A 27,654-nucleotide genomic window follows, 5' to 3' on the forward strand; every position below is an offset into this window, starting at 1 on the left:
TTAAGTTTAAATGTTTTTATTACAATTCTCCAAAATATATTGTCTGTCACATCTGCATTTTCATATACAAAAAATAAGCCTCATTTTACTACTAGCAAACGTTACCATTTGGATTTACTTTATTATTAGCTAAACGGTATGCAAAAGTAGAAGCTACTCCAATAAGTACTTAAAAATAAAAGCAGGGAAATGTTTGCTTTTGGGGTAGATTTAAACCTTCTAGAAAGGAAGAGTGGATGTGTTGCCGATAACCAATCAGGTTCTAGCTAGCATATTCTAGAATGTGCTTGATAAGTAATAGCTTGATTCCGATTGGTTGCTATGGGCCACACCTTCACTTTAGAATGTTTGACAAATCTACACTGCTGACAACTTTCTATATAAATGGAAGATAATCTATGGAGGCAGTTTAGTCCTAACAAGTGGTTTCTTTCCCATTGGTTAGTTACAGAGTTGTATCAATCCATGATGGAAAAAGGATATGCAAGTCTTGCCAAGTATTATGCGATACCAGCAGCGTACATCTTGTGCGAGAGGGAAGCTCAGCCTAGAGCAGTGTTGGCTAACCTGCGACACTCCAGGTGTTTGTGAAACTACAAGTCCCAGCATGCTTTGCCAATATATAGCAGCTTATTGCTGGAAGGGTATGCTGGGACTTGTAGTTCCAAAAACACCTGGAGTGTCACAGGTTAGCCAACACTGGCCTAGAACATCAGCAGTGAGACTACTATCTACTAGGCAGTCTAGACAAATACTCATGGGCTCTCGATGAGAAAGGTGCTACTAGTAGTCTAACCCTGCCTAGCGTACAAGAGCACGTCCCCTGCATCACCAGCCATCTAATTTCTTTATACCAACCAGTGTTTTATTCTGCGCAGTGGGTGGAGTTCCACTGTAATACAACTGTTAGCACCCATTGTTGCGGAACCTACAAGGCCAAGACACGGTGTACTACAGACAAGAGCAGTCTACTGTACAAACTAGACAATTGTGGGCCCCACAACAAACGATTTTAACGGCCCCCATGTACTGTGCAAAAAAATATATATATTTTTATATTTTATTTTTTACACACAGGGCTTTAACAGGAAGCCAGGCCCCCAGCGTATTATGGTAATTACGCCAAGCTACTATAGAGATTAAAATTGCAAATCTGAACCACTTCAGAGATGGATAGGGCTACAATACTGCAGGTGAAATAAGTCTAGTGGAAATATTGTCCTAGATCTTTATCCATTCAACTCTAATCTCAGGGAAGCGTGTGGTGGCCTCTCCCATACGGGTGTGGTTGTAGGAGATTATAACTGCTTGGGTTTGTGTTCAGATTAGAGCGTTTTACGGTTGTCCTATTCCACCTATTTTCTTTCCATGACGGCCACAGAGACGTCCTGCAGGTAGAAGCTGAAACATTCCCCTCTCTCCTGCTCGCCCTTGTTGCAGCAGTCCTGAGGGTCTTTCCAAGAGTCCTTTTTGGAGCCGCACAGAGTCTTAATATACTCATCTTTCTGTAATGACAGACAAAATTATGGCATTACACATTCTTCAAATCTCAATAGAGGTTACTCAAATGTTACATGTGTTGAAATATATATTGTTAGGTTATTTTGCTAAATAAAACGAGGGTACCACCATGCTATAGGACGTATGCCACCTAGGCCAGGACTGACAGTTTTGCCCTCTTGCCTACTTTCAGTACAATGGCCCCACCCCCCACCTCAGCATTCTGTTTTTCTAACAAATTTTGGAAACAATTCATGCAAAATGAATGTATTGTGCGGTTTGTTTAAAAGTACCGTATACACAGACAACACACTGCAGGATACGTACAATACCTATGTGGAATATAAAGTACCAGCAGTGCGCACAGATAGATAAAGTGTTCAATTATTGTCACCTATTAATGTAGTCATTAAATGATAAAACATTTCCATGAAATACACTTATGATGATCATAATAAAATGCATTTTTACAGTTGCTCTGATTGCAAACACATGTTCCAGCATGTATAATAACCATCATCACTATCACTCGGCACTTACACCTGACCTGTAGCTGGTGCAAGGGATAAGGCTGAAAAACCAGTGCCTGAGAGATGCCCAGAACTTGAATCAGATGCTGCTGCGTGCGCTCGTGCTTGACTACGTGCATACGCCCATTCCTCACTGCTCCGCCCATGAAATCATACGCTGACGGAAGTGTCCTTTGCGTCCAGGGCCGGATTAACCATAGGGCTAACTGGGCTACAGCCCAGGGGCCTATGGCATCCAGGGGGCCCTTGAAAGTGCTCAGCAGCAGTATTGATCGCGATCAGTGCCGCTGAGCACTTTCACTGTGGTCCTTCGGCGCGCTGTAGACTCCTTACTGAGGAGATCTCCTCAGTACAGAGTATACAGCGCGCCGGAGAAGGAGGGGAGGGGGGGGGCCCCCTCACGGGGGAATGGAGGGCCGCTTAGCCCAGGGGCCTCCGTTCCCTTAATCCGGCCCAGTTTGCGTCCAAAGATGAATTGGATGCGCTTGCGCTCACTGGTGTATATAGTTAATTTCTGGGCATGTGCAGTGCAATTTAATGCACAACGTACATATCAGCATTTATGTTCCTTAATAAATCAGGCTCTTTACCTCTATATATATATATATATATATATATATATATATATATATATATATATATATATATATATATATATATATATATACACACACACACACACACACACACACACACATACACACACACACATTTAGACTATACTGTATATTCATAACAATTTATCTTTGGCCTTTGTAATGGGTGGTGTAAGACTGTATATTTTTTTGTGTACTACCTCTGACCATTTTTAGTCCCACTCAATAAAAGCCTTCTCTCATGCTGCTCCCCACTTATGGCATTCACTACCAAGTCTGATCAGACTCTCCTACAGCCTTCTAGTCTTAAACGCTCTCTGAAAACATCTCTTTATTAGAGCTTCTACTACTCCCACCGGTATACCCTCACAACTATCCCAATCGCCACTATTGCTCCTCTGGTCTCCCCCATTAGATTGTAAGTTCTTATGAGAAGGTCCCTCTCTACCTTTTGTTTTCATGTCATTTACGGTGTCTACCTTGTATGTGTTTTATGGGCGTCCCGTTACCACCCCCCCCCCCCCCCCCTCCCCCCCACTGTGGAGCGCTGTGACACCTTACATAGTAATAAAGTGACGGAATGCAGCCCATGCACCTATAGGTTTAGGTCCAAGAACTGTCTGTTATCAGACCCCGTGAGGCCAATATAGGATGTACATAGTAAGGTGCCCCGTGGCGCCACAAGTACATATATATGTACCAAAACATTAGGGGGCCATTGATTATAGGTGTCAACAACAAGGGCCCAGTAATATACTCTTTATAGTGTAAGGATGTAAGTAAACTAGGATCCCTTCTACGTGTGGACATTTAGACAGAAATAACTGATCAACAGCAGTCTAAATACGTTTATAACAATTGTATTTTTGTCCTCTTAGTGGTCTAACACTACCTTAATTCTTGTCCTTCTAAGTCAACAATGTGCTTTTTTTCCCCATTTCCATCAATTTTATTGTTGCCCTAACCATGGCTTTTTTCTATGTATCCTTTATTTATATAGCACCACTAATTCCGTAGTGCTGTACAGAGAACTCGCATCATTCCCTGCCCCATTGGAGCTTGCAATTTAAAGCCCCCAACACAGAGACTAGGATCAATTTTGATAGCAACCAATTAAACTACCAGTATGTTTTTGGAGTGTAGGAGGAAACTGGAGCACCTGGAGGAAACCCACGCAAACATGGAGAGAACATACAAACTCCACACAGATAAGGCCATGGTTGGGAATGAACTCATGACCCCAGTGCTGTGAGGCAGAAATGCTAACCACTGAGCCACCATGTATATTTTTTAAAAAAAATTGTTCACTTATTTGAATACTGTTTTTAACGTGTCAGAGTTGCTCGGTTGTTTTGCTCTAGTGTATGAAAAATGTATAGACCGTTATTTCTGCGCTTCTTGTTCATTCCACTCTCCTACGTACAATCATCAGAACTCCATAGTTTTGGACATCATTAAATAACTTCATTACAGACTGCCATCTAGTGGCAGATCAAAAACAATGCAGGTTGCAAAGACGATTGAATGCCATTAACACTGTTCAGCTCCACATACTGTATGTTTTTCAATCAGGTATAGCAACTAAATATTTGTGCGCCCCATAGCAAGATTTTGCAAGAGCCTCTAGCAGCTGCACCTTTGTATAATAACCCTTTTCTGACCCTGTAGAAACCTTCCATAGCTCCAAACACTGACACTGCTGCACTCTGCTTAATATATAACATACATAAAAGTTGGATTCGTTTAAAGCACAATAGTCCCTAAAGGAATCTTTTGCACCCATGTAATGTATGTAAGCCGATTCTCAGAAGTGCAGATGGCACTGACTAGTCAGACATCAGCTTAGGTGTTTAGCAGTAAAACAATAATATGTACTATAGTGATTGGTGAGCACCCCACGTTCTATACTGACCAAGTGCAGTTCTGTGGGTAACAAGTATTACGAAGCCACTGAAAGATTATAAAACCTCATGAACGTAGGAAGAGAACAGCAGGATATAAAGGTTCGTTATGCTGTACAGTAAGGGCGTGCCAAACTCAAGCCACATCCGAACCCAGTTCTGGTCAACTCAGTTACTTAGTTTTCTGCTGTATCTCTTGCTCCAGGGCTAGTCTAAGTCCTGATCAGTAGTGATATCAGTCTCGTACCCATGCTATACAGTGTTTGCAAATGTAAAAATGGATGTTATGTTCAGTAGACATTGAGAACATCCTAAACACTTTATTTTAAACTGTTTTATCATCACTGCAAATATTATTAACAGGTGACATTAATACAATATTTTTTTTCTCTCCTGTGCGTTCTTTTGCAAATCTATAATCCACATAGGTATTCGCTGTATCCTGCAGTGTCCTGTGTAGTACAGCACAGCAGACTTACAAAGTTGAACAGCAGACATATCCCGAGATCCGTGCCTTGATGAATTTGGGAGACTTCAAAGCCGAAATATGTGCGTTTTATATGCAGGTTGTGGGCCTTGACCCCTCTGACCCAGGGTGTCTAGTTAAGTACAGAACCCAGGTGGCCCAGCATTCCCTACTGATTGCTGACCTAACGTTCACCCCCAAGTTCATGTAATAGCAGCAAAAAGCAAACGCTCTATTTTCATATTTTGGTTTCTCTTATTAATATATTATGTACCAAGTACATCCTCACCTGCTCTGCTGCACACCGCAATTTGCTGTCCTGGGGAAGAGCGCAGCAGGAATCTTTGAGGCCAGACGTCAGCAGGGAAAGATGTCTTCTGGATTAAAGGGAAGAAAAAAAAAAAAAAAAAAAAAACACATTCAGACATTGAAATGATGGAGCCTATAGAGAAACTCTGATGCAATTTAGACAGAACAGCATTTTATCATCTTAAGACGAAAACACTCAAGTTTAATATATATTGTGAAGTGCAGCTTTACATACCCTAAGTGGAAAGAATTGGTCGGTGACTAAATGCACCCAAATTCACATGTACACAGCGACACCTCTTAATCCAATCCACTTCTCGTTTTCACTAAAACGACTACTTTCCCTGTGGCTGCATTGTCCAGCCCTAATCAGGCTGCCTTATTCTACAACAAAACTCAGACACTGCAGCTCCAGCTACCAAACAGAACCACTACCTGCAAAAGTGCTCCCACGCTACAGAGCACCACTGAAGGAAATCTTGTTCCTATCCCAAAGTCCTCCACCATAAATTCATCCTGTCATCTTACAGATCTGCCCTTTCAAATGCCAAACAAAAATATTTCAAATAGCCACCCATTCTTTTAACCCACATCACCTCTTTGCCACCTTCAACTCACTACTCTGCCCACCTGCACCCCCTTCCACCCTAACAAGATATTTTCTCATGCCATATTCCATACACTCCACCCACTTCTTCCACCTTCACTTCCCAATCCACTCAACTCTCTACAGTAACTGAAAATAAAGTCTTGGCACTCATCTCACCCTACAAACTGTCCCTTTGACCTTACTCCCTCAAAACTTCTCTGCTCCCTCTGCCCCACCTCTTCGAACTTTGACACATTTCCATTCTCATTTAAACATGTGCTCTTATCCATTCTAAAGATACCATCTCTCGATCCGGCCTCTTTCCAACTATAGCCCTATTTCTTTCCTCCTCTTTGCCTCCAAACTACTTGAAAGATTGGTGTACAAGGGACTTTTTCATCCCTTTACTTTCCTCATTGTACACCTCTTCTCTTAGGGAACTAATTCGCTCGTATAGCCTCTAATAAAACCTCTATGCTGAAGGCCCCCAAATCTATATGTCTTCCCCTGACCTCTCTCCTTCTGTACTCTCATGTAACCAACTGTCTCACTGCTATTCCAAAGCTACCTAAAGCTCTACATGTCCAAAACAGAACTTATCTTCCCTCCTGCCAGAGTCACGACCTCTCCACAAATCTCCATTGACTTCAATAACACCACAATTTCCTCAGTCTCCCAAGCCTGCTGCCTTGGTGTTGCACTTGACTCTGCCCTCTGCTTTATTCCTCACATCCAGACTCTCTTCCAGTCCTGCCGACTTCACCTTAGGAATGTTGCTAGAATATTCCCTTTTCTTCCTCAACATGCTACCAAAACTCTTATTCATTCGCTCATCTCCCGTCTTGACTATTGCAACCTCCTGATATCTGGCATCCACACTTCAATCCATCCCAAATGCTGCATGACTGATCTTCCTCTCTCCCTGCTCCACATCTGCTGCACCACTTCTCAAATCCCTACACAGGCTCCGTGTCCTTAAGAATCCAATTCAAATACTCAGCCTTACCTACAAAGCCCTCAACAACACTATCCCTCCATACATCTCAAATCTCATATCAAACTACTCTCCCTCAGTCCCTCTTAGATCTCCCTCTGACCTGCGCCTTGTCTCTGGTAACCACCTCTCACTCCCACCTACAAGACTTCTCCTGTGCTGCTCCCCACTTATGGAATTCCCTACCACGCTCAATCAGACTTTCCCACGGCCTTCAAATCCTTAGATGCTCTTTGAAAACCCATCTCTTTATTAGAGATGACCTTCTCCCCAATAATACTACTCACACTAATGCACCTTCATAACTGTCCCAATCTCCACTATGAGCCACACTCGCTCCTCTTGTTTCAGCTGTGCCCTCTTCCACTTAGAATGTCAGCTCTCTAATGAGCAGGGTCCTCCATAGCCTTTGTTTTCATGTCTGCATTGTGTCCCCCCCATACACTTGAGCACTGGGGTGCTGTACAAATATATCATTTTATTAGAGAAATATCATAAGACTACTCATCTAAGCAGATCCTGATTAAGGGTTCAGGCTGCCCTAGGCATATTTGCACATTGCCCGGTTCTCCTTCCACACCAGGCTAATATGGTAGGTAAAGACAAACTCGTCCTTAATTTAAAGTCCATCTTCCTTCACCACCCCCCCCCACCACCAAGGATTACCCTTCTGTGTATTTAAACCTGTACTTAATTGAACTGTAACGACACTTATGGAAAGTTCTCCGAATTCAAGAGACAGTGCTGCTGTGGTAAATGTAAACTGACCAAGCACTACAGTCCTTTATTCTTCCACAAGATGGAGCCAACTGTCCAAAAATTTTGGATCTAAGCAATCCCATGTTCTGATCAATGTGTAAGGGTAATTCTTAAAGTGAGCAACTTTCACAGCTATGACACCACATGAATGCTTATGATCATTTCAAAACCTTCAAGTCCATCCTACAAGACTGCCGGTAGAGCATACTTGCCAACTTTCAGTAGCCTATGCCCGGGAGAGGGGCGTGACTAGAGGGCGGGAGGGGGCGAGGCACCTTGAATCGCGTCATTTGGCCCCATCCCCACAAGTAAAATGCCTTTTTGTTGCGGGGGACAGGGCCAAAATCATGCGATTCTCGCGAATCACGTCATTTTAGCAAGGGAATTGCGGGATGCGGGAGAAATGCCAGCTCTCCTGGGAGTCCGACCCGAATTTCAGGAGTCTCCCAGAAAGTCCGGCAAGACTGCAGGTAGAGGAATCATGGGACAGAACACTGACAGATGCTGTAAGTACTCTAACTTGTAGAGGAGAAGCACTTACTTCTTAGTGAGGAGTTTGAACTCGCCACACAGCTTCTCCAGGATATTCTCTGTCACCAGACCGAGGTTCAACTTCTCCACCTCTCGGTCATACTCTGGGAATGGGGCCTCACTTGAAAAGCAGTGGGACATAAGAGCTTGATCATGCTGCCCATTGCAACATGTATGGGGAACAGTCTTCACTCCCCTTTCTTCTTCGCAGAATTTGTCCAGAACGTTCTCCCACTGTGTAATTCAGAGTCATAAGAGAAAAATAAAACATGCCAAATACTTTCATTATACTGGAACTATATCACAGATCATACTACAGCATGATTATCTATACATATACAGGACATACTTGCCAACTCTCCTGGAATGTCCGGGAAACTCCCGAAATTCGGGTCAGTCTCACAGACTCCCAGGAGAGCTGGCAAATCTCCCGCGTCCCAAAATGACGCGATTTGCAGTGAATTGCGCCATTTAGGCCCCGCCCCCAGCAACAACCCGTCATTTTTGTCACTGGGGAAGGGCCAAAATGACGCATTTGGGCGCCCCACCCCTCTCCCAGAAAGAACTTGCCCAAAGTAGGCAAGTAAGATATAGGACACTATAGTCACCCACCACAACCTGACCCCTGGTCTTAATTATAATGCAATTCTATGATGCTGCATACTGGGAGACTCCCGAAATTCGGGTAGGTCTCCCGGCAGAGCAGGCAAGTGTCCTGCAAATTGCAACTTGCTGTCAAAATGACAATTTGCGGTGAACCGCGTCATTTTGGCCCCACCCTGTGTCAAAAACGGCATTTTGTCATGGGCCGGGGGGCCAAAATTCTGTGAATCACCGCGCCCCATCCTCCAACCACGCCCCATCCTCCAACCACGCCCCCCTGCCCAGAATAAAGTTTTAAAAGGTTGGCAAGTATGCGCTGTTTATAAAAATAGAACACTACATCTATCCAACATGACCCGATTATTATACACACACTATAACACATCATGTTACAATACTAGACCACTAAACATACTTTAGATGTGTCAAGTCAGAAACAAAACTTGGAAATACGCTTTGAACAACCAGAGACAGTTTGCCTCTGTTATATGAAGGATAAACATACTATGTATGTGATCATAGAGTACATGTATAGTGGTTCCGACAAGCAAAGGTCGGTAATAATTTGCATTTTACCCTCTACCACAAAACAGAAAGATACGTTTTAACCTTTATTCCACAGAAATTCAAGTTGTACCACTGACCCCAGTCTGTGCACAGGATACATCATTCGTCTTGCAGCATTTCTTGAACTCTTTCTCCATGCGGTTGATGGCTTTACTCTGACGTGTAGAGTACTTATGCCCGTTTTGGGCCAGCATTTTATCAGTGTATAGCCGGTATTTCCCCAGTTTGCAGATGTTCTGGATGTTGCTGGATTTAGGTTTCCCTGGTGGGAAGGCCAGATCTGACCACGTGTAGCCCCTCTTCATGCTGTCCCGGCACATAGGTGAGCCACGAGGACACGGATTAAGGGTTTGGGTGGCACCTAAGTTGGGTACCACTTTAGCTTCCTGCAGCATGCTGATGGGTGTATCATAGCTGGGGTTGGGGGCCTCGTTGCTGAAGCAGTCTTCCCTCTCCGATCCACGCTTCTTACAGCAGTGGTAATGGCGCGTTTTTACCGAAAACTCCGCAGTGCAGAAATCATCCATAGCAGTCTTCCACTAGAAGAGATCACACAAATACACATTACAGCAGCAAGTCCGAACTACAGTATGCAAGCACTCCAGGGTTTAGGGATATACCTGTTTGAGTACAGGTGACTTCGAGCCTTAGCCATGTTCATTCAACCACCTGTGCTCAAGCATGGATATCCTTAAAACCTGGACTGTTAGAGTGTGCTGGAAGACCAGAGTTGGGAAGCATGGCATTACAACACATTACAGTAAAACAATTTATTGCAGTTGCGTTGCCCAAACTGCTTCCTGCTTCGCACATAAAAAGGCATTATATAATTATCAGTTTCTCCAATCCACATAGACCTTCACATGTGACATTTTGTCCTTGTTACTGAACGTTGTTCAAATAAAGCAGAAATTTCTGTCTTATCAAAGGAACATTAGGTTATTACAAGTGTAAAGAGGAAGCGGGCTGGTAAATTTTACTAAATACATTGCTCTCTCTTTCTGACGGTGTTCTGTGCTTTTAAGCTATGTTTTATATCATCCGACAGCATTGTAGGTTTTCAATCGCTCTTACACACAGCTGCTCACCAGATACAAGTCTGCTGTGCTCTCTGAATTGGATATAATTGTGTCGTATCCAAAGACAATGAAAATAAACAGCTCTGCCATGATTATAAGATACATGAAGACCCCAATCATTGGAAGATCATTTGAAGGACTAGCCTTTAATTACTGTTGGGACAGCACACATTCTCCCATTGCTGTAACTGGAGGTTAAAGCGTGCTGAGGTTCCAAATCAAGAATAGGCAACTATCGGCAAGTCAGCAACTGCGGGATCGCAATTCGCCCAAGCAAATCCCGACTAAATCCAATCCCGGTTACACACGTACCTCTTCCTGTGCACAGCGAAGTTTATTAGACTGAAGACAACATCTTGTGAACCCTTCCTCCAACTCATTGAGGGATTTCCCTTGTCTGCCGAGGTGAGAGAATCCTGTCTGGGGAAGATTGTGGCGATCATACGAGACTCTGTGCCGGTTCTTACTACAGATGTTTTCAATGTTGCCGTGGGATGGTCGCCCCGGAGGGAAGTCTTTCACGTTGCTGCCAGGAGTTAATAATGGTTTCCTCCCACGTGGGCTTAGCATTGGCTCACCCTGGATCAGAAGAGGCAGCTGAACTATATAAGAAGACCACAAAAACTACCAAGTTAGAGAGACCATTGACACTAGACAGATACAAATAAAAGTTAAAATGTCTAGCATGGCCAAGTCACATTTGACAATTGGCATGGAGCCACCAGCATGCAGCTTGTGTTCATCGCACATCGTTGTACCAATCCACATTGTGGCACAGTGGTAGATAACCAAGACCGAGAGGGCAAAACATTTTTTACAGGGCCTCATAAGTGGAACATTGTAGTTAGAAGACAGCGTAAGGGTAACCTTTGGTTGTATATTCGAGATGGAGAGAAGACCCCAGCATTAGGGACCAACCTACTGCATAGAGTATGTGGCTTCACAATCATTAGGAAGACGACCAAAATAGGAAAATTTCCCTGGTTCCTTTATAGGGCCATTTCTTAGGCATTTAAAGGATTTAAGCTCTTAGCAGAGTTCAACCAGGGATAATCTGGAAATACGCCCTTTGGAAAGCTCTAGTCGTGAATGCAGAGATTGAAAAAAATAAAATAAATTTTGTCGACCACATCCCTCAATGCCATTCAGATAGTGGGCTTTGTTGAAATATGTACAACAGACTATGGGTTTGTTTATATGCATGTAGTTACCATGGAGGGTCAGCAGATGGCGCTGTATTCATACAGAGGTGTATTGTTTGTCTGCTGTATATGCATGTACTTGTTTGTATTTTTCCTGTCTCAACTCTGTGTTCTAGAAGAGACTCTCCGGGAAAAGGAGGTGAGCTGAGCAGCTCATGTTACTGATATGTTATGTTATGTAGCTATTACTGAAAGCTGTTATACGGATCCTGGTACTTAGAACGAGTCTTGAGATGTATATATTCTTTATATAGTACTGTCTGAATATAAGGTAACTCCTGAGGTGATTATCTATGAGACCTCCTGCTGCACACCTATGGTATCATCCATCGCAGAATGCCAATAGGCTTTGTACTCAAACCTACACCCCCCCACGGCATACTTTGCATAAGTAAACTGACTACATGTGTATTTGTTTTGGACTTCTGGATCTGACTTCTCCCGGATAGTAAATAGTAATGGCTTATCCACAGGTGAATAAATAAAAATTTGTATAGCGAATGCAGAGGTTACCTCTAATGGGAACTGTGTCTACTGATCAGCAACACAAAGCACTTACACAAATACACAATCCCAAAACAAGCGGCCAGTCTCCGAGAAGCCCACTATATTTTTCCACCTATTATACAGATTAGATTTGAATGGTACTACCCGTCCCCTACAAACAGTATTAAAAAGTAAGGCGTTACCTTCTCTCTGCGAGATTGGAAAACTGGGTTTAATCTCTCTTTGGTACATGTCGAAATCACCTGCAATAGGAATCTCGTCATCTGCAAAACAGAAAAACAAAAATCAGTCTATTTTTTCAGCTATTTTTATGCAAAATGTTATAGAACACCAAGATCCCTATTAACTAAGATGATATTACCAAGATCTAAATAAAACACAGAAGGATGTTTATCAAACATGAGGAATTAGCTTGTATCTGCCTGGTGCATATTAGAAGACAAGAGCACGAGACCGACTAGTTGCTATAGTGCAAATTTTGCCCCTATAAGCAATGTAGGCTGAGCTTGACTACACACAAAAAGGCCGATGCGAGTGGTCCTCGCTGCCCCCACATCCTCCTGCCCTGTAGAGGGGCAAACGCAGGATTTGTAGAGGGGGGTTTCCACACCACAACAACAGGGGCGTGACCAGCATGCATGGGGGCGTGGCTATAATATTAGACAGTGCTTGGCTCCTCTCCAACTCTTCCTATAATATACATGGGCAATGCTGTGTGCACTACTGTTAGGTGCACACAGCTCTCCCTTTTCAAGCAGAGCTGTGTGAAGCAGCAACAGGGTCCGGCCACCTCAATTATACAGTGCCCCAGGCTTGGAGGGGAGGGGGGGGGGGGGGGGGGGGGGGGGGGACTAGTAACACACACCCCCCCCCCCCCTCAGTTTGCCTGTGCTCTAAACAAATGTCTATTAAGGAAACAATTACATTTATATAAATATTGACTGGTGCTGTGGGAGGTAGAGCCTTTTAGAATCCACATTAAGCCAAGTTCTTATCTGAAAAGATTAACAAACAATGATGGATTGTTTAATCGCAGATGTCACAGAATATATAGCAAGTCTTTCTGCATATCTTAATATGAATATGTTTTTCACTGTATTTTATTTAAACTCATTAGTGAGATGTGCTTGTTAAAAATCAATAGTCCACATGCTTTGGTGCATATTACAGTCGTTCCTCAACAGAACAATTGTTCCAACTATTAACAAATAAAATATAAATAATCAATGGGTTCTTTATTTCTGAAGAGCTAGTGATAATGATCAAGCCCAGCTTGTATTACAGTCCAGGTTAACTATAACAGCTAATATTGGAGAGAGAGTCATTCAAGGATCTAAGTTAACCCAATATAGAAACACATCTGAGCTGCAAATTAATGGGTATGCCTTATCAAATCTCAGTTGAACGATCCAAAAAATGTGGTTGATCTACGATCTGATTGGAGAGTGTTGGGTGTTTTACAACCAGAATACACGAGACCCCATGAGTTGCAGATGGTTTTAAAAGTTGTCTTTAATTACTATATTAACAGGTGACATTAATTGAATAGATCTTTTGGGCATTTTGCTAGGACTTTATATTTGACATACGTATTGGATGTGTCCTGCAGTGTCTTGGTGAACACAGGTCAAGATCCACTCTGGTCTAACAGCCAAGACACATTTTTCCAGATCCGCTCCTTGTTGTAAGTGGACATGCGTATGCCCAAATTAAATCCATTTAAAAAAAATTAAGGGGCTGTGTTGTCGGCATTATGAACAGCCGGCCCAATTCATTAATTGGCAGACAGAACAGATACAAATGCTGGAAAAATGTATCATGACAGGACATTTAATACTTACAAAGATCTACTTCAATTAATTTCACATCAACATTTAACAGTGAAAGATATTTTGACTGATAAGGGCAGTTTTGTTTGTTTTTTGTTAAACAAATCTTCTCCAACCCTGGGATTTAGGTGCTCAAGATGTAATGTATATTCTTTAGTCAATATCAATGCAGTACTTTCTTACAGCTCTTAGAATCACCATTTATTTCTATAATGCCACAGCACTGTACAGAGAACTCACATCAGTCCCTGCCACATTGGAGCTTACAGTCTAAATTCCCTAACACAGATTAGGGTTCATTTCATCAGCAGCCAATTAACCTACTAGTATGTTTTTTGGAGTGTAGGAGGAAACTGGAGCACCCGGAGGAAACTCACAAATACGGGCAGAACATACAAACTCCACACAGATAAGGACATGGTTGAGAATCGAACTCATGACCCCAGTGCTGTGAGGCAGGAGTGCTAACCACTGAGCTACCATGCTGCCCTTGAATGAGGCATTATAAACTGTACTCCATTATCTTAATGTTTATTTTAGCTATAAATAGGGAAATCAAGAAAAGCTATTTCCAGTTAAAATTAACTAAATACATTTTTACAATGGTGAATTGTTGAAATAATTGCCAGGATCTAATGCAGTGTTACTCATTGTGTGTTTTAATGAACTTGGGGTGAGAAAACGCATCTCTTCTCATGTTCAACTGTGATTCATCCTAGAGTGATCATTTGGGAAAAGTCAATTCAGTACTAGGTATATAGCACACAACAAACTTTGGGGCAAAGTACCACATGACTCACATACTCTGCTTGAAAACTACCCAGTATGCCTTGCTACTATATCATATGACACAAAATATGACACCGAGTCATCGTCACAACCTATGACTACACAAAGCCATGTCCCCTATGAACTAAAAAAGTTCACCTAGACCTTTGTGAGGGGAGAGATGATACCCAATCCCCCACCCAGTTTCTCTTTTTGGATCTTTACAAATTATTCCAATGTATCCTAAAGTGTTCTATGGAGCCTCTAGCTTTATGATAGCATCCACCATTCATCCTATATTATTTTATTTTCATATACAAGTAATTAAGTGTGCCACTTTGGCCATTTAAAATGTTGGGATTTATGGAAAATGATGTATGTCCAGTTAAGTACCAGTTGTATGTTTATGTGTCCGCTCAGACATTTCATATGGAACTTTAACTAGCCAAGAATTCACCAAACACAGACATCAATCTACGAATACCACTTGTACATAAACTTAGATAAAAATAAAAAATAAAATAGTACCTACTAGCTTGAAGTACTTTGGCTTAGTCATGCAACATAGGAGATCCATGTGGCATGGCAGATATGCAAGAACAAGTCATAATGAGGCTTTAATCCAAGTAGCCTGTACCAAGCAAAGATATGCAAAAGGGGACATGACTGAGCAACAGGATTGCGTGTAAAGAGATGTTTAAGGGTTAGGGATTGGTTGAGGTAGCTAGGGGGGAGGCTTTAGGATAATAGCAGGTTTAAGTGCATAGTGACAGCATCTATATGATGGTTTTTCTACAAGTATTTTATCAACAATGGCAGATATTGAAGAGGCTTTGGTGGGACAGGATCAGGAGTCAGGATGTGGTGGCGGCTAGTACACACTCTGGTAAAGGAGTGGTTGCAAATTGGCCCAGTGGAAACTGAGTTATGGATCACTGGGCTTTTCACAGTGGGGACTTTTGGGTACAATGGAAAAGAGGGAATGGGGCTATGGTGGAGGAAAATTCTCCAGGAGTGGTGGACATGAAACCCCTATTAGGGAATCCAAGGACATCTCTTACTCAGCCTTGGATAGACTGTATGTACGCTATGGAGAAAGAGTTGAGGCACATATTAAAGAGAACATTAAGGAACAGATCTTGATTGGTGAGTACATGGACAGACAATTTTTATTTGCAACACTAACTTGGATTGATAATAAAAATAAAAAAGTCCTGTTCAGGCAGGGGTTGGTGCTATTTGAATATAATTCTCTGGATGAGGCACAGTTTCCCCTGCAAAGTGCCTATTCCAGTGTCTGCCAACACCTCAGGACTTGGAGGGGCTTCAGCGGGTGCCAAAATGTCCATGTTGGCAGTTCAGTGACAGCCAATTAAAGTTGGGTCTCACGAAAGTTCAGGTATGATCAGTCCAGTAGAAGCAGGGGTTACCCCTATGTGAAGTGTTTCAAGAGGGAAAACTGCATCCCTGGTTCAGGAGACACCTAGATAAGGTGGCATTGCTGTTGGAGGAGTTTTCATATCTCATACTGGGAATGTAAAAATTTGAAGATTATGGGAATATGAAGTCATCTAAGGACTATCTTGCAGTTGCTATGAACATTCTAGGGATAGAGAGTAGTATAGTTGATGCTTCCAGTTGAACAAGGTCTGTTTACTATAACTTGATGCAGACGATGCTTCACTTGACCTTGGCCAATGGTTTATTCGAAATATAGATGGTGCTGGGACAGTCAGAGGCAGACCACACCTGGCTGCCATAAGGTACAGTAATTCTTTCATTAGTTATTGCTCCTAAGAAGGATTCCACGTAGTTCAGGGCGATTTCCATAGAGCGTCTCGGTCAATGATGGGATTAGCTGGGAGGCATGCTTAGTCTCCTATACATCATTTGATGTGGCATCCAGTGGATCAGGCACATAGGTCAAAGGGCATTAATGATGAAAACAAACAAATGTTTGCTCCACACACATTCCAACTGTTGCCACTTATTGGGCTATGTGTGGGAGGAAAAGATTTAAGTGGATAAGTGTCTGCTCATTGGACTGTTTAAAAAGGAGCTAACGGCTTTGATCGTATCTTTTTTTTCAGACTGGGTGCCAAGAGGAAGAGATTTGTTACTCATTATGTAGACTTTTTGTTGTCGTTGCAGGAATGTCTGAGCCGAGTTTCACAAGTGAGAAGTTATTCTAATGACCAGAAGCATCTAGAGTTGCTGATCTGGATTTTAGCAGACTTGTTCTCCAGGGGAACAGCATTGGTCTCCGTCAACCAATATTGGGCAGGCCTAGATGCTCTTTAATTTCAGGGAGTAAAAGACCTGGCAAAGGATTTTTTTTAGCCTTAGACCATGGAGAGCTACAAAAAGAGTAAGGCAAAAAGCAATGACAGAAGGACAGGGTTGATTGAAAGCCTTATGATACAAGTAATGTTAGGGAAGGTGTGCAAAGAGAGTATGAAATCCATTTCACCTGGCCTTTTCTTTGACATTCCCTGTGGCACTGAAAATAGGTGGCTCGATTTGTAGGTCGAGAATATGCGACACTGAATTGCATTAGTCTTGGCAAGTGCTATATTTGCTCGTGGGCATCAAAGATGGATTATTTACAGAAGGGATTGTAGACTTGCCTCTCGGCAGTACCACACTGTTTAGCACACTGGTGAAAATATGACCATTTATGTCCATTAAAAGAATCTGCTGCTTAAGCATGCAGGTGGGAGTTATTTTAATTGGTTGTACACCGAAGCTGAGTGTTGTCAGTGGCTGAAACAGGTCAGGTTTTTTTCAAATAGGGAAGTTGCCATGTGAAGTATAAGGGATTAAATAATTGTGCAAATTGGGGAATGGAAATCTCATCACTTTTGACTATATGTGAAGCAATAATTGTTGATGCATAAGATAATGAAAACCAAGGTGTTTATATGTAAAAACTGTATAGAAGTGGGAGATGAGTTTTTGACTTGCATTACTCGGTTTAGAAGGAATTAGGAGAGAATGTTCCTCCGTAGTCTGGAATGGCAGTGGTTTAGTGATATGACAAAGGAATGATGCAATTAGATGTGTTTGGGTGAAGTGGTAATATGCACAGCACAAATAGTTGTTTTATTATACTTGAAAACATATTTGATTATATGCGTTTGTTGTTTTACCCTCTCTTTTAGATCTAGTCTTGCGCCTGATGCAGATAGCAGACCATGCTTATGGATTTTGGGTAGGAGTCAGATTATGTGGAAGGCAATTGGGAATTGAAACAGACATCAGGCATGATGCCAGTTTGTAGAAGGCAAGCAGAGGTTGACTGTGCGCCAGACATTGGGTGTGTTGGCACCACGATCGGTTATAGAAAAGTTTGGTCAAATGAGGGGTCAAAATAAATAGACCGATGCAAAGTTGGTGTCTCACAACAGGGGTAGAGTTGCCAGACACATTTAGAAGGAGCGGTTATGTCTATTTAAGTGTGACAGAGCATATCTTACGGAGATCGGACTGGATATACGGTCACCAGGTATTCAGGAGTGGGTAGAGGAAGCAGTTGGAGTGGTGGGCTGCACAGGTTTGAGATATCTAATATATGTTTGCTATGCTGGGGTTCTGGAAGGTCTGGGTTTATGTGGGTTAACCCTTCATTTGTAGGGTAGCTTGGTGGTATTGAAAAGGTACCTTCAAGGTATAGTCCAAAGGGATGAAGGTAGTAGCTGTGACTGACCTCTCAACCAGACATCCAGCAACAGATGGAAACTCTCAGGGCCTCCACATAATCAACATTTCTGATCAAACTACCATTAAAAAAAAAAAAAATATTTCCAACAGCACTCAAAGATGAAAATTGAGCGAGATGTCCATTTCTGTAAGGCTGCCTTCTCTGCAACTGTTAATATTGGCTTTATATCAGAACACAAGCCTTCTTTCCAGATCTCAAAGCATCAGGCTTGGATGTTTCCATAATGCAATTTTAAACTGTTGGGTTTAAGAAAAATGCTAATACTTTATGACAAAGCCAAGACACTTTCCTACACTCAGAGATTGTGATAAAAGTTGGCAATTTTTTACATTTCTGTATATGTATCTGGTTCGTTCTTTTGCAAAATGCTTCCTTTGAGCTTGTGATACATACAATCTAGTAATTGTTTTTTGCAAGTTGTTCGATGTCAATTGCTTCAATATCGAGCCATGATCATTCAGCACAATTCCTGAGTAGGCATGTCCTTGTACCAGTTCTCAAGCCTCAAGTGAGTCAAAGCTGCACATCTACATTCTTATCTGCTCTAGAATTACCACGAGTATGTCGGCTTGAAATGTTACTGTCAGCTTTTATCTAAAATCGCTCTGGTCAAAAAAAAAAAACACAAACTTCCACAGGCAAACATGACGGTGTCAAGGACATCACTTATAACCTCATCACCCTCAGGGAGGGGAAGAGAGAGGAAGGATATGATAAACATACACAACCACATTCTAAAGGCTCAGTAAAACTAAACACAGAAGTCACATTAATATTAGAAGGACTCCACTGCTTTTAGCAAAACAAACAATGACAGCGCTGGAAATTGAAATGCACTGCTCACCGATAAATGAATTGGTGAAACTTGATAGGTCTCAAAATCTTTTTTTATTAATGCAACTAAAATTCATAAACCCCCCCCAAAAAAAAGTGCACTGAAAACACCGTAAGCTGTATAATCACAAACAAAGCGCATGTGAAATCAGAGTCCTGGCAACATAACACATAGATCAAACTTACTAGGTATGCCAACTGCTCATATCACTACTGAGTCCTATTGGAAGTAACATCCTCATGGTGTTTAAAACTTTGGGGTAATTGGCTCAACAATCTTATCCAGATAACCAATACCCATATAGAACAGTTAATCAATATCGACAGACTTAGAACAATAGAACAATCACTGTTACAGCCAACAATTTGATTTTGAGACATTGGAGCCTCCACATTTGCAGATAGAAATGTATCTGGACAGTGATTACAGGGGGGTTAACACTCAGCCAGGGCCGGATCAACCATAGGGCTAACTGGGCTACAGCCCAGGGGCCTCAGGCATCCAGGGGGCCCTTGAAAGTGCTCAACAGCATTATTGATCGGTCGGGGGCGGGGGTGCCCCTGGCCTGATCAATGCTGCTGAGCACTTTCACTGCGGTCCTTCCCCGGCACGCTCTAGTCTCCTTACGGAGGAGGTCTCGCGAGTCTCACTCTCACGAGATCTCCTCAGTAAAGAGCGTACAGCGTGCCAGGGAAGGACTGCAATGCCAGGAGAAGGAGGCAAGTGTCTTGGGGGTGGCTCGGATCATGGGGAAGAGGGCCCTCACGAGGGAATGGAGGCCCCCTTAGCCCAGGGGCCTCCATTCCCTTAATCCGGCCCTGCACTCCGCCTGCATATACCATTCATAAATGTACTTTCCAAGCTTAGCTGCGGTAAGGCTGTGATAATTACCCTCAAACTTGGTGTTATGTGAACATTCCAGGAATTAGCAGGTGTATGGCAAATGCATTTAGATACCATAACTCTAGGCAGCACTTTCCTGGTAAATTGATCTAATCTGGCTGGACTCAGTGATCTCTCCTAACCCGTCCCTACAGGGGGGGGCTGGCAAAGTCTTACCCCACAGGCTGAACTCAACAGCCTATTTTAAAGGACAAAAAATGCTGGTGGCCCAGCCCAAGATAACTATGGGGCCAGCCTGGGGGGCAGATAACCCCCTGCTCCTAGCCCAGTCTGCCCCCTTAAACCACGGGCTGCTGGCATCGAGAAACTGTCGGCAATGAGATGTCGAAACAGATCTCCGAAGCAGAGTGTCAGCACAAATCACTGCCTATAGTGGTGTAAAATCAATGACTTCTGACGCGATTCATCACCTATGAATTATTTCTTCAGCGGAGAAACACTCACTTTCCTACTGGCTGTAGTAGGAATTATATTGTTCTTGTGACTGGATCACTTATAAATAACTTCTGGTATAAATTTATATAAAAAGGAAATAGCACATGCATTTATATTTGACATTGTGCATATTTTGATATAGGAAATCGTTATTTCTGAGACCAGGGAAGAAACTTGTTTGTTTTAACCTTGCTAGAGGGAATGCATGATTTCTTAGGTATACATCTGATATAATAAGCCTTTGTTTAGAAAGCCTGTGTGTTGTGATGTGGGGAAGTGGCTTGTACCTTTCTTTGGGAATGTGTATTCTGGACTGTCTGAAGAGAGGCCCCATGCCAATTAGATCTTTTGATGTGTGAAGGTCCAACATTGAAGTCAGGAACTTTGAATTAAAACTGGCTCCTAGATTCTCTGCATCTGAAAACCAGATGCAGGACATCACAGCATCTCTAGAATTTCATAGATAAGTAAATATTGTTGGCTTTGCAATGCATGGAAATCCAGGTTTGTGAAAACACATTGTATCCCGATTCTAAAAATAGCCTGTGTCCAAATCAGTATAAAAAGCACTGTCTTGTACACCGAAGTGTTTTCCTTGTTTCATCTGACTTGATCATTGGTACCTTCAACCAGTGTGAGAGCAAACAATCACTTGCTTCAAAGACCTGCTTGAAAACATCAATATTGCTGTATTCCTGTGACCTGTAGATTAGACCCTAAATCGAATCCGTTCTTCGGCTGTTTCTGAGGTTGGACCCAGCTTTTCCGGTACCACCGCTCTGCCTGCTACCCTGCAGCTCTGGTCAGTGTTATAGGCCAGGGTGGAACCATCCACAGCATCCTTGACCCATAGTAAGAGGTCAGAAGTACCAGCCCAGGTACTCCAGTAAGAGGGTACACTCGCAGCGTCAGTTACCCAGAAGAAACCCAGTACTGGATGCTGGTAAGGAGTCCAGTGGTGGCAGCATTTGTAAGCCCTTCCTACTGCGGCAAATGGGCGCATTTGGTATAACAAAAGGGAACCGTGGCAAAGTAAGCCCAGCCGGTTCCCAGCAACAGCAGACAGGGTGGCATAGGTGGTCCATCCTATCAGCTCTCCTGAAGCAATTCACTATGTCCAAACATTGTGTACATAATGACTTGCTCAGATTGGCATTAAATCCAAAGAACAAATCTCTTTTTATTCCCGATTTTTTTATCTATCCATTAAATCAATGCTGTGAATTAAAAGGAAAAACAAACAATCACCTGGATGAACGATATGGAGTAATAGACTGTTACAGCATCATGCCTCAGTGATATCATTAGTTCCCAGTAATAGGATTATTGTTCAGCCCACAGGTTGGCTGTATGCACTGAGATATTAACATTTGGCTGTGGTCCTAACAGTTCTTGTAATAATTCCAGGTGTCTGCTGGGAGCACAGGTTAGGACTTGAGAGTACACACCTGGATAACAAGTGGGGGTAGCAGTGCAAAGTGGGAGCACAAATCCAGATTATTTCAGATATGAACGTAACACTTGTCTGTTTCTATAAAACCGGTCTCCGTACACCCGTCTGAAAAGGGGAACAGCAGCCAGCTAAACACTGACCCTTTTCTACGTGGGAATTCATTCATCAGTCTTCATTGTAAAGAGGAGCCAGAGGCTGGCAACACACATTTTAGGACACCAGTGAATTAAATCTGTCTGGCATGCACTGCCGAGAGCATAAACAAACCATATTTCAGGAGAATTCTTCATGCAAGGAAAACCCCTCCCTTGTTCTGCACGCATCTGTGCCCTTCAATAAACTATTTACTTTACAATCTCAGTCAAGGGAATACGAATATAATCATAAGGGAGTATGCTGCTTAGAAGTCTGTAAAAAGACAAAACAAAAGAGCAAAAAAACAAAAAAACATTTAAATGTATATTTAAAGGGGTGGTACTACAGCGGTTGTACTTTGATGTGACATTTACACGTGAGCATTGTACACTTCTTCAGGTATCTCCACCTCTCTGCACTTTGTTTGCAAGAGGTGCAACACCGGGAGGCACGCCGGGGCGAGCCACTGAGAGGCGCGCGTGCAAATCCAAGGTGTTTTGCGGTATGCATATAGTGTAGATTATATGAATAGCTTTGCATCATCAACACCATTTGTAAGAGGTTTGCTTGATGAAGGAACAGTACAGTCCAGAGAAACTTACAACACCAACACACATATCTTCTAACTGTCCCGATTTCAGCAAGACAGTCCCGATTTTAGCGCTCTGTCCCACTCGGGGACATGTTTGTCCCGCAGGTTGGAACATTGGAGGGGAAGAGAGAGGTATCCAATGGGCAGCCTAGCACTGTACAGCCCTGTGGGGGCGTGGCCATGCCCCATATTGGGAGGTATGCCTGCATACAGTTAGATGCTTTTACTTTATATTAGGACAAACAACAACTGTGGTATAGCCTGGTGATGGCAAATGTCTGCAGCTTTGAACTCTGGGCAGCGCGGTGGCTGAGTGTTTGGCACTTCTGCCTCACAGCTCTGGGGTCGTGGGTTTGATTCCCGACCATGGCCTAATCTGTGTGGAGTTTGTATGTTCTCCCCGTGTTTGCGTGGGTTTCCCTCAGGTGCTCCAGTTTCCTCCCACACTCCAAAAACATACTGGTAGGTTACTTGGCTGCTAACAAATTGACCATAGTGTCTGTTAGGGAATTTAGACTGTAAGCCGCAATGGGACAGGGACTGATGAGAGCGAGTTCTCTGTACAGCGCTGTGGAATCAGTGGCGCTATATAAATAAATAGTGATGATGTACCAGTACCAGTCTCACCTGTGACATGACCAAGTGCCTGCTTGCATCTGCTAGTGGTTGAACCTTACATAGCTGCAGCCAAGGGATTTTAAAATGTTTGGATTCGTGTGTGGATGATGCCAGACTATAAGCGCTCGCCACCCAAGTTTGAAAGCCAATAAAAAAAAAAAAAAAAAAAAAAAAAAAAAAAAGGGTCTCCATATCATACTTTTATGATGATTACATAATCCTTATAAGAGGGTAAGCCAACCACTACTGGCACATTGATGTCAGTCACTACAGGGCCATTCATTTGTGTGATCTACACAACTATCTTATGCTGAACAGTAAGGAAATCTTTGATTGGCTAATAATCCCTACACAAGTAGCAGACCCAGGCTATTGTAAACAAGCTGCACAGTGTGTGTGTGTGTTCTAAGATATAAACTGCATTGATAACTGGTGATCATCACCATTGACGTGAATGTCCCTAACAGAAATCATTTGGAATCTATGAAATTCTAGAGATGCTGTGATGTCCTGCATCTGGTTTTCAGATGCAGAGAATCTAGGAGCCAGTCTTACACATTCCTGCCTTTAATGTTGGACCTTCACACATCAAAAGACCTAATTAGCATGGGGCTTTTCTTTATACAGTTCAGAAAACACATTCCCAAAGAAAGGTACAAACCCCAAACAAGCCATTTCCCTACATCAAAATACACAAAAGACCTCTATCCACAAAGGCTTATTGTATCAGATATATACCTTAAGAAATAATGCATCTCTTCTAGCAAGATTAAACAAGAAATTCATTTCTTTCCCTGGTCTCAGAAATTAAAGATTCCCCTTACCAAAATATACACAGTATCAAAAATAAGTGCATGTGCCATTATATAAACAAGCACCCTGCGCTATTTCCTTTAAATAAATTTATACCAGAAGTTATTTATAAGTTATCCAGTCACAAAGAGCAACTAATATTTCACATTCCTATAAACCTCCTTTAACCATAACTGCAGTAATAGCGTGTTATACCATCTGCCCATTAAAGTTACTACACCCCAACACTCCTGTAGTGTTAACCCTTTGACCTACTGTTCTCGGACCTGTATCATAAACAAGCTTCCCTGCTGTCAAAGAGCAGACACCAGCAAATATCAGCAGTTTGCTGAACAGAAACACTCGACCATTCTGGGGCTCTCTGCAGGTGTTACAAAACAAGAGGACAACACCACATGGCAGTGTACAAAAGAGACAGTGTGTATGCAGAATACCACGGCTCTGGAATATTTTGGATAACTGCAGTATCTATAACGGACAAATTCTGACCTCGGGGTGGTAGGGCCTGCTGGGAGTTGTAGTTCCACAACAGCTGGAGAGCTACCAAAGCCTGCCTTATAATAGGTCTCACAAAAGCAAGTTCACAAATCCCTTCATTCAACACAATATTGAAAAATACATTTTACAGAGGATGCACTTAATGATTCATTTATGGGACTGTACATGCATTTCTGCTAAATACTATGGATTAATATCAGACTTCCCTCTGTGCTTCTTAGCCATGCATTTACATCTACACGACGGAGTAATTGATTGCAACAGCCCAGTGTACACAACACAGCTCTGGCTCTCTGAAGTGCGTACAATTATATCCACAACCCTGCGCTGTACTTGAAAATAAAAAAACTGCCCGATGATATGTAAACATGGCTGAAACATACTAAGAAAGCCACACTAAAATCCAAACAAATTTATTTAGGAAAAGTGCCAGGAGTGGATGAACATGCCAGTAAGTGAAAGTCATCTTACAGTGGAAAAACCAAACAACCTACTTACAATTTTTTAAATAATCTCACGTTTAGTTTCCATGCCAGAGACAACATAACTCGGGGCTGTTGTATCCAGGACACTGGGTGATGTCTCAGAACTACTGGGAAAGTGAGCACTTTATATAACATACCCAAAATAGGAACATAAAACACATCACATCGTGCCAAGATAATTTAATGGATGCATATAAATCATTAATTGACTTGATGGACGTCAAACAATGGGTTTGCCTCTCGCTTGTGTAGTAGACAAGAATCCTAAAATAATCCTTACTGTACTGTAGTATAGATGCCAACTGTCCCTCAAATTCCAGTTAAAGATTTGCTCTTGGAAATGTCCCCTTTTTTCAGCTTTGACCACTCAGCAGTAACGAACCCCTGAGAAATATTTTAGAATGTTGGCAATTTTGCTGTAGCACTAAACATACTTTAAGGACACATGAAACACCTGGAAATTATTGGTAAGACTGCCAAACAGAGGATAAAATTAATGCATCCAGTGTGTTTCAAGTGCAAAATTGGAGTCTATTTCGGCTGCAGCAAAACAGACCTGCAATGACATTTCTGATGCAATATTAGCAATTTAGTAAGACTGCTGGGTAAGTGATGACATCACAACTCAACATTGAGGGGTAAACGCAGGATTTGTAGAGGGGTTTCCACACCACGCCGCCAGTGGTCGTGACCAGCATGCATGGGGGCGTGGCTATAATATCAGACAGTGCTTGGCTGCTCTCAAACTCTTCCTATCCCAATAATATACATGGGCAATGTTGCATGCACTACTGTTAGGTGCACACAGCTCTCCCTTTTTAAGCAGAGTTGTGCGAAGCAGGAGCAGGGTCCAGCCTCCTCAATTATACAGTGCCCCAGCCTTGGATGGGGGTTTCCAGGCACTAGGAACCCCCCCTTCTCGGTTTGCCTATGCCAGTTATATAATTTACAGGAGCTTGAAATAATATTTCTACATATCTGGTATTAGCTTTCCTTATAGACTTTAATGCAGGTTAAGATATTACTAAACCAATGATATTAAGGTGTTCATACACAGGTTGATCTCACTTAATAAATATGGATCCGTATTGCCAATAATCACCTGTCAGGCTACTTTACACCTGTTGTGCAAGGCTCTTCTAGAGACAGTGACTTTGCACACACAGATCCACTTTGACTACTGTAACATAAGATGCTTGTTCCTATAATCTGCAAGACCATTCACTTTTCAATAAAAACAGTTTACATTTCACAGTGCAAATTTTAGTAGTGGGCATGTAATTATTGTATGGTATAAACGGATACTCAGCTGCCCAGTGTTGCTGTGCCCGTTGCCATATAAATAACAGAATTGCAGGATTTATCAACACTTTGTACAAAAACAGCTGACAACTTTTGTTATTAGATTTATCTAATCATCATCACCATTTATTTATATAGCGCCACTAATTTCGCAGCGCTGTACAGAGAACTCGCATCAGTCCCTGCCCCATTGGAGCTTACAGTCTAAATTCCCTAACACACACAGACAGAGAGACTAAGGTCAATTTAACAGCAGCCAATTAACTTACCAGTAGGTTTCTGTAGTGTGTGATTATCATGTTATGTTGCCTATGAGTCAAATACATTCCTGTCTCCAAACAGTAACAAAAAATGTATCACACGCTAAACATTTTAGAAAAAATAAAAACAAATCAAGAAGATTAGACCCGAGGACACAAAACATTGTTACAAAATAAAGTGGCGAGTGTGTGGTTAGATAAATTACTAGTAATCTTTAGAAACAAGAGCGTGGTTTAAATGCTTATAGATTCCCATGAAATTTAAACCACATAGCAGTGGGCTGGCAAATTTTAGCCCAGGGGGGCAAGACACAACTCAGCAGCCTATCAGGAACATTTTAAGTTAATAAAATGCTGATAGCCCAAGGAAACCAACTATGGAACCAGACTGGGGGGGGGGGGGGGGGGGTCACAAATCCCCCATACCTTAGAAAACAAACAGCATTACCCCCTGAACACTAATAATTCAAATAACCCACTATTAATATGTAACAAGCATATATCTCTTACAGATACTATTTAACCCACTACAACCCATATTGTCAAATACAGGAGTACATTCTAATAGACTTGATGGGTTTCAGTCTTTTGCCAATTTCTGGACTACGGATTAACCATGGTCCAGCAGTAATCTAGGAATAGAACAATCACAGGAACAAGATAGATCTTCAGTTCTTCTAGTCTATAGACAATAAACTATATATATAGTATAGAGATGGGGATGTAGAGCCCACTTACCTGTGCTCACCAGGCAGAACAGCGCTATGAGCTGGGCAGATAGAATCCACATCACCAAATGTTTCATGTTTGCAGAGCTGCAGGCTGGAGTGACAGATCCACTCTCACTGCTCCTGGATGACTGTGTGTATTCTCT

The 27,654-nt window shown here is 42.3% G+C and overlaps 1 protein-coding gene and 1 long non-coding RNA gene across 3 annotated transcripts; one reads left to right on the plus strand and one right to left on the minus strand.

The window, feature by feature from the left end:
• ECM1 (extracellular matrix protein 1) lies at positions 1 to 27,654 on the minus strand. Of its 2 annotated transcripts, none has more exons than XM_075192053.1 (7): positions 27,519 to 27,654; positions 12,316 to 12,396; positions 10,737 to 11,026; positions 9,423 to 9,884; positions 8,186 to 8,409; positions 5,283 to 5,367; positions 1 to 1,505 (listed from the first exon to the last, which is right to left on the minus strand). In XM_075192053.1, the coding sequence occupies exons 1-7, from the start codon at positions 27,583 to 27,585 to the stop codon at positions 1,356 to 1,358; spliced, it is 1,359 nt and encodes a 452-aa protein (XP_075048154.1). In that variant the 5' UTR covers positions 27,586 to 27,654; the 3' UTR covers positions 1 to 1,355. The 2 variants fall into 2 exon arrangements, with proteins under 2 accessions (XP_075048154.1, XP_075048153.1); XM_075192052.1 differs by having other exon boundaries at positions 5,283 to 5,370.
• On the plus strand, positions 11,022 to 17,459 carry LOC142108428 (uncharacterized). Its single transcript, XR_012680147.1, has 2 exons — positions 11,022 to 11,765; positions 16,882 to 17,459. It is a non-coding gene; the product is annotated as an uncharacterized LOC142108428 (long non-coding RNA).

Source organism: Mixophyes fleayi, chromosome 12 (genome assembly GCF_038048845.1).
Source record: "Mixophyes fleayi isolate aMixFle1 chromosome 12, aMixFle1.hap1, whole genome shotgun sequence".
In the NCBI taxonomy this organism is placed as follows: Eukaryota; Metazoa; Chordata; class Amphibia; order Anura; family Limnodynastidae; genus Mixophyes; species Mixophyes fleayi.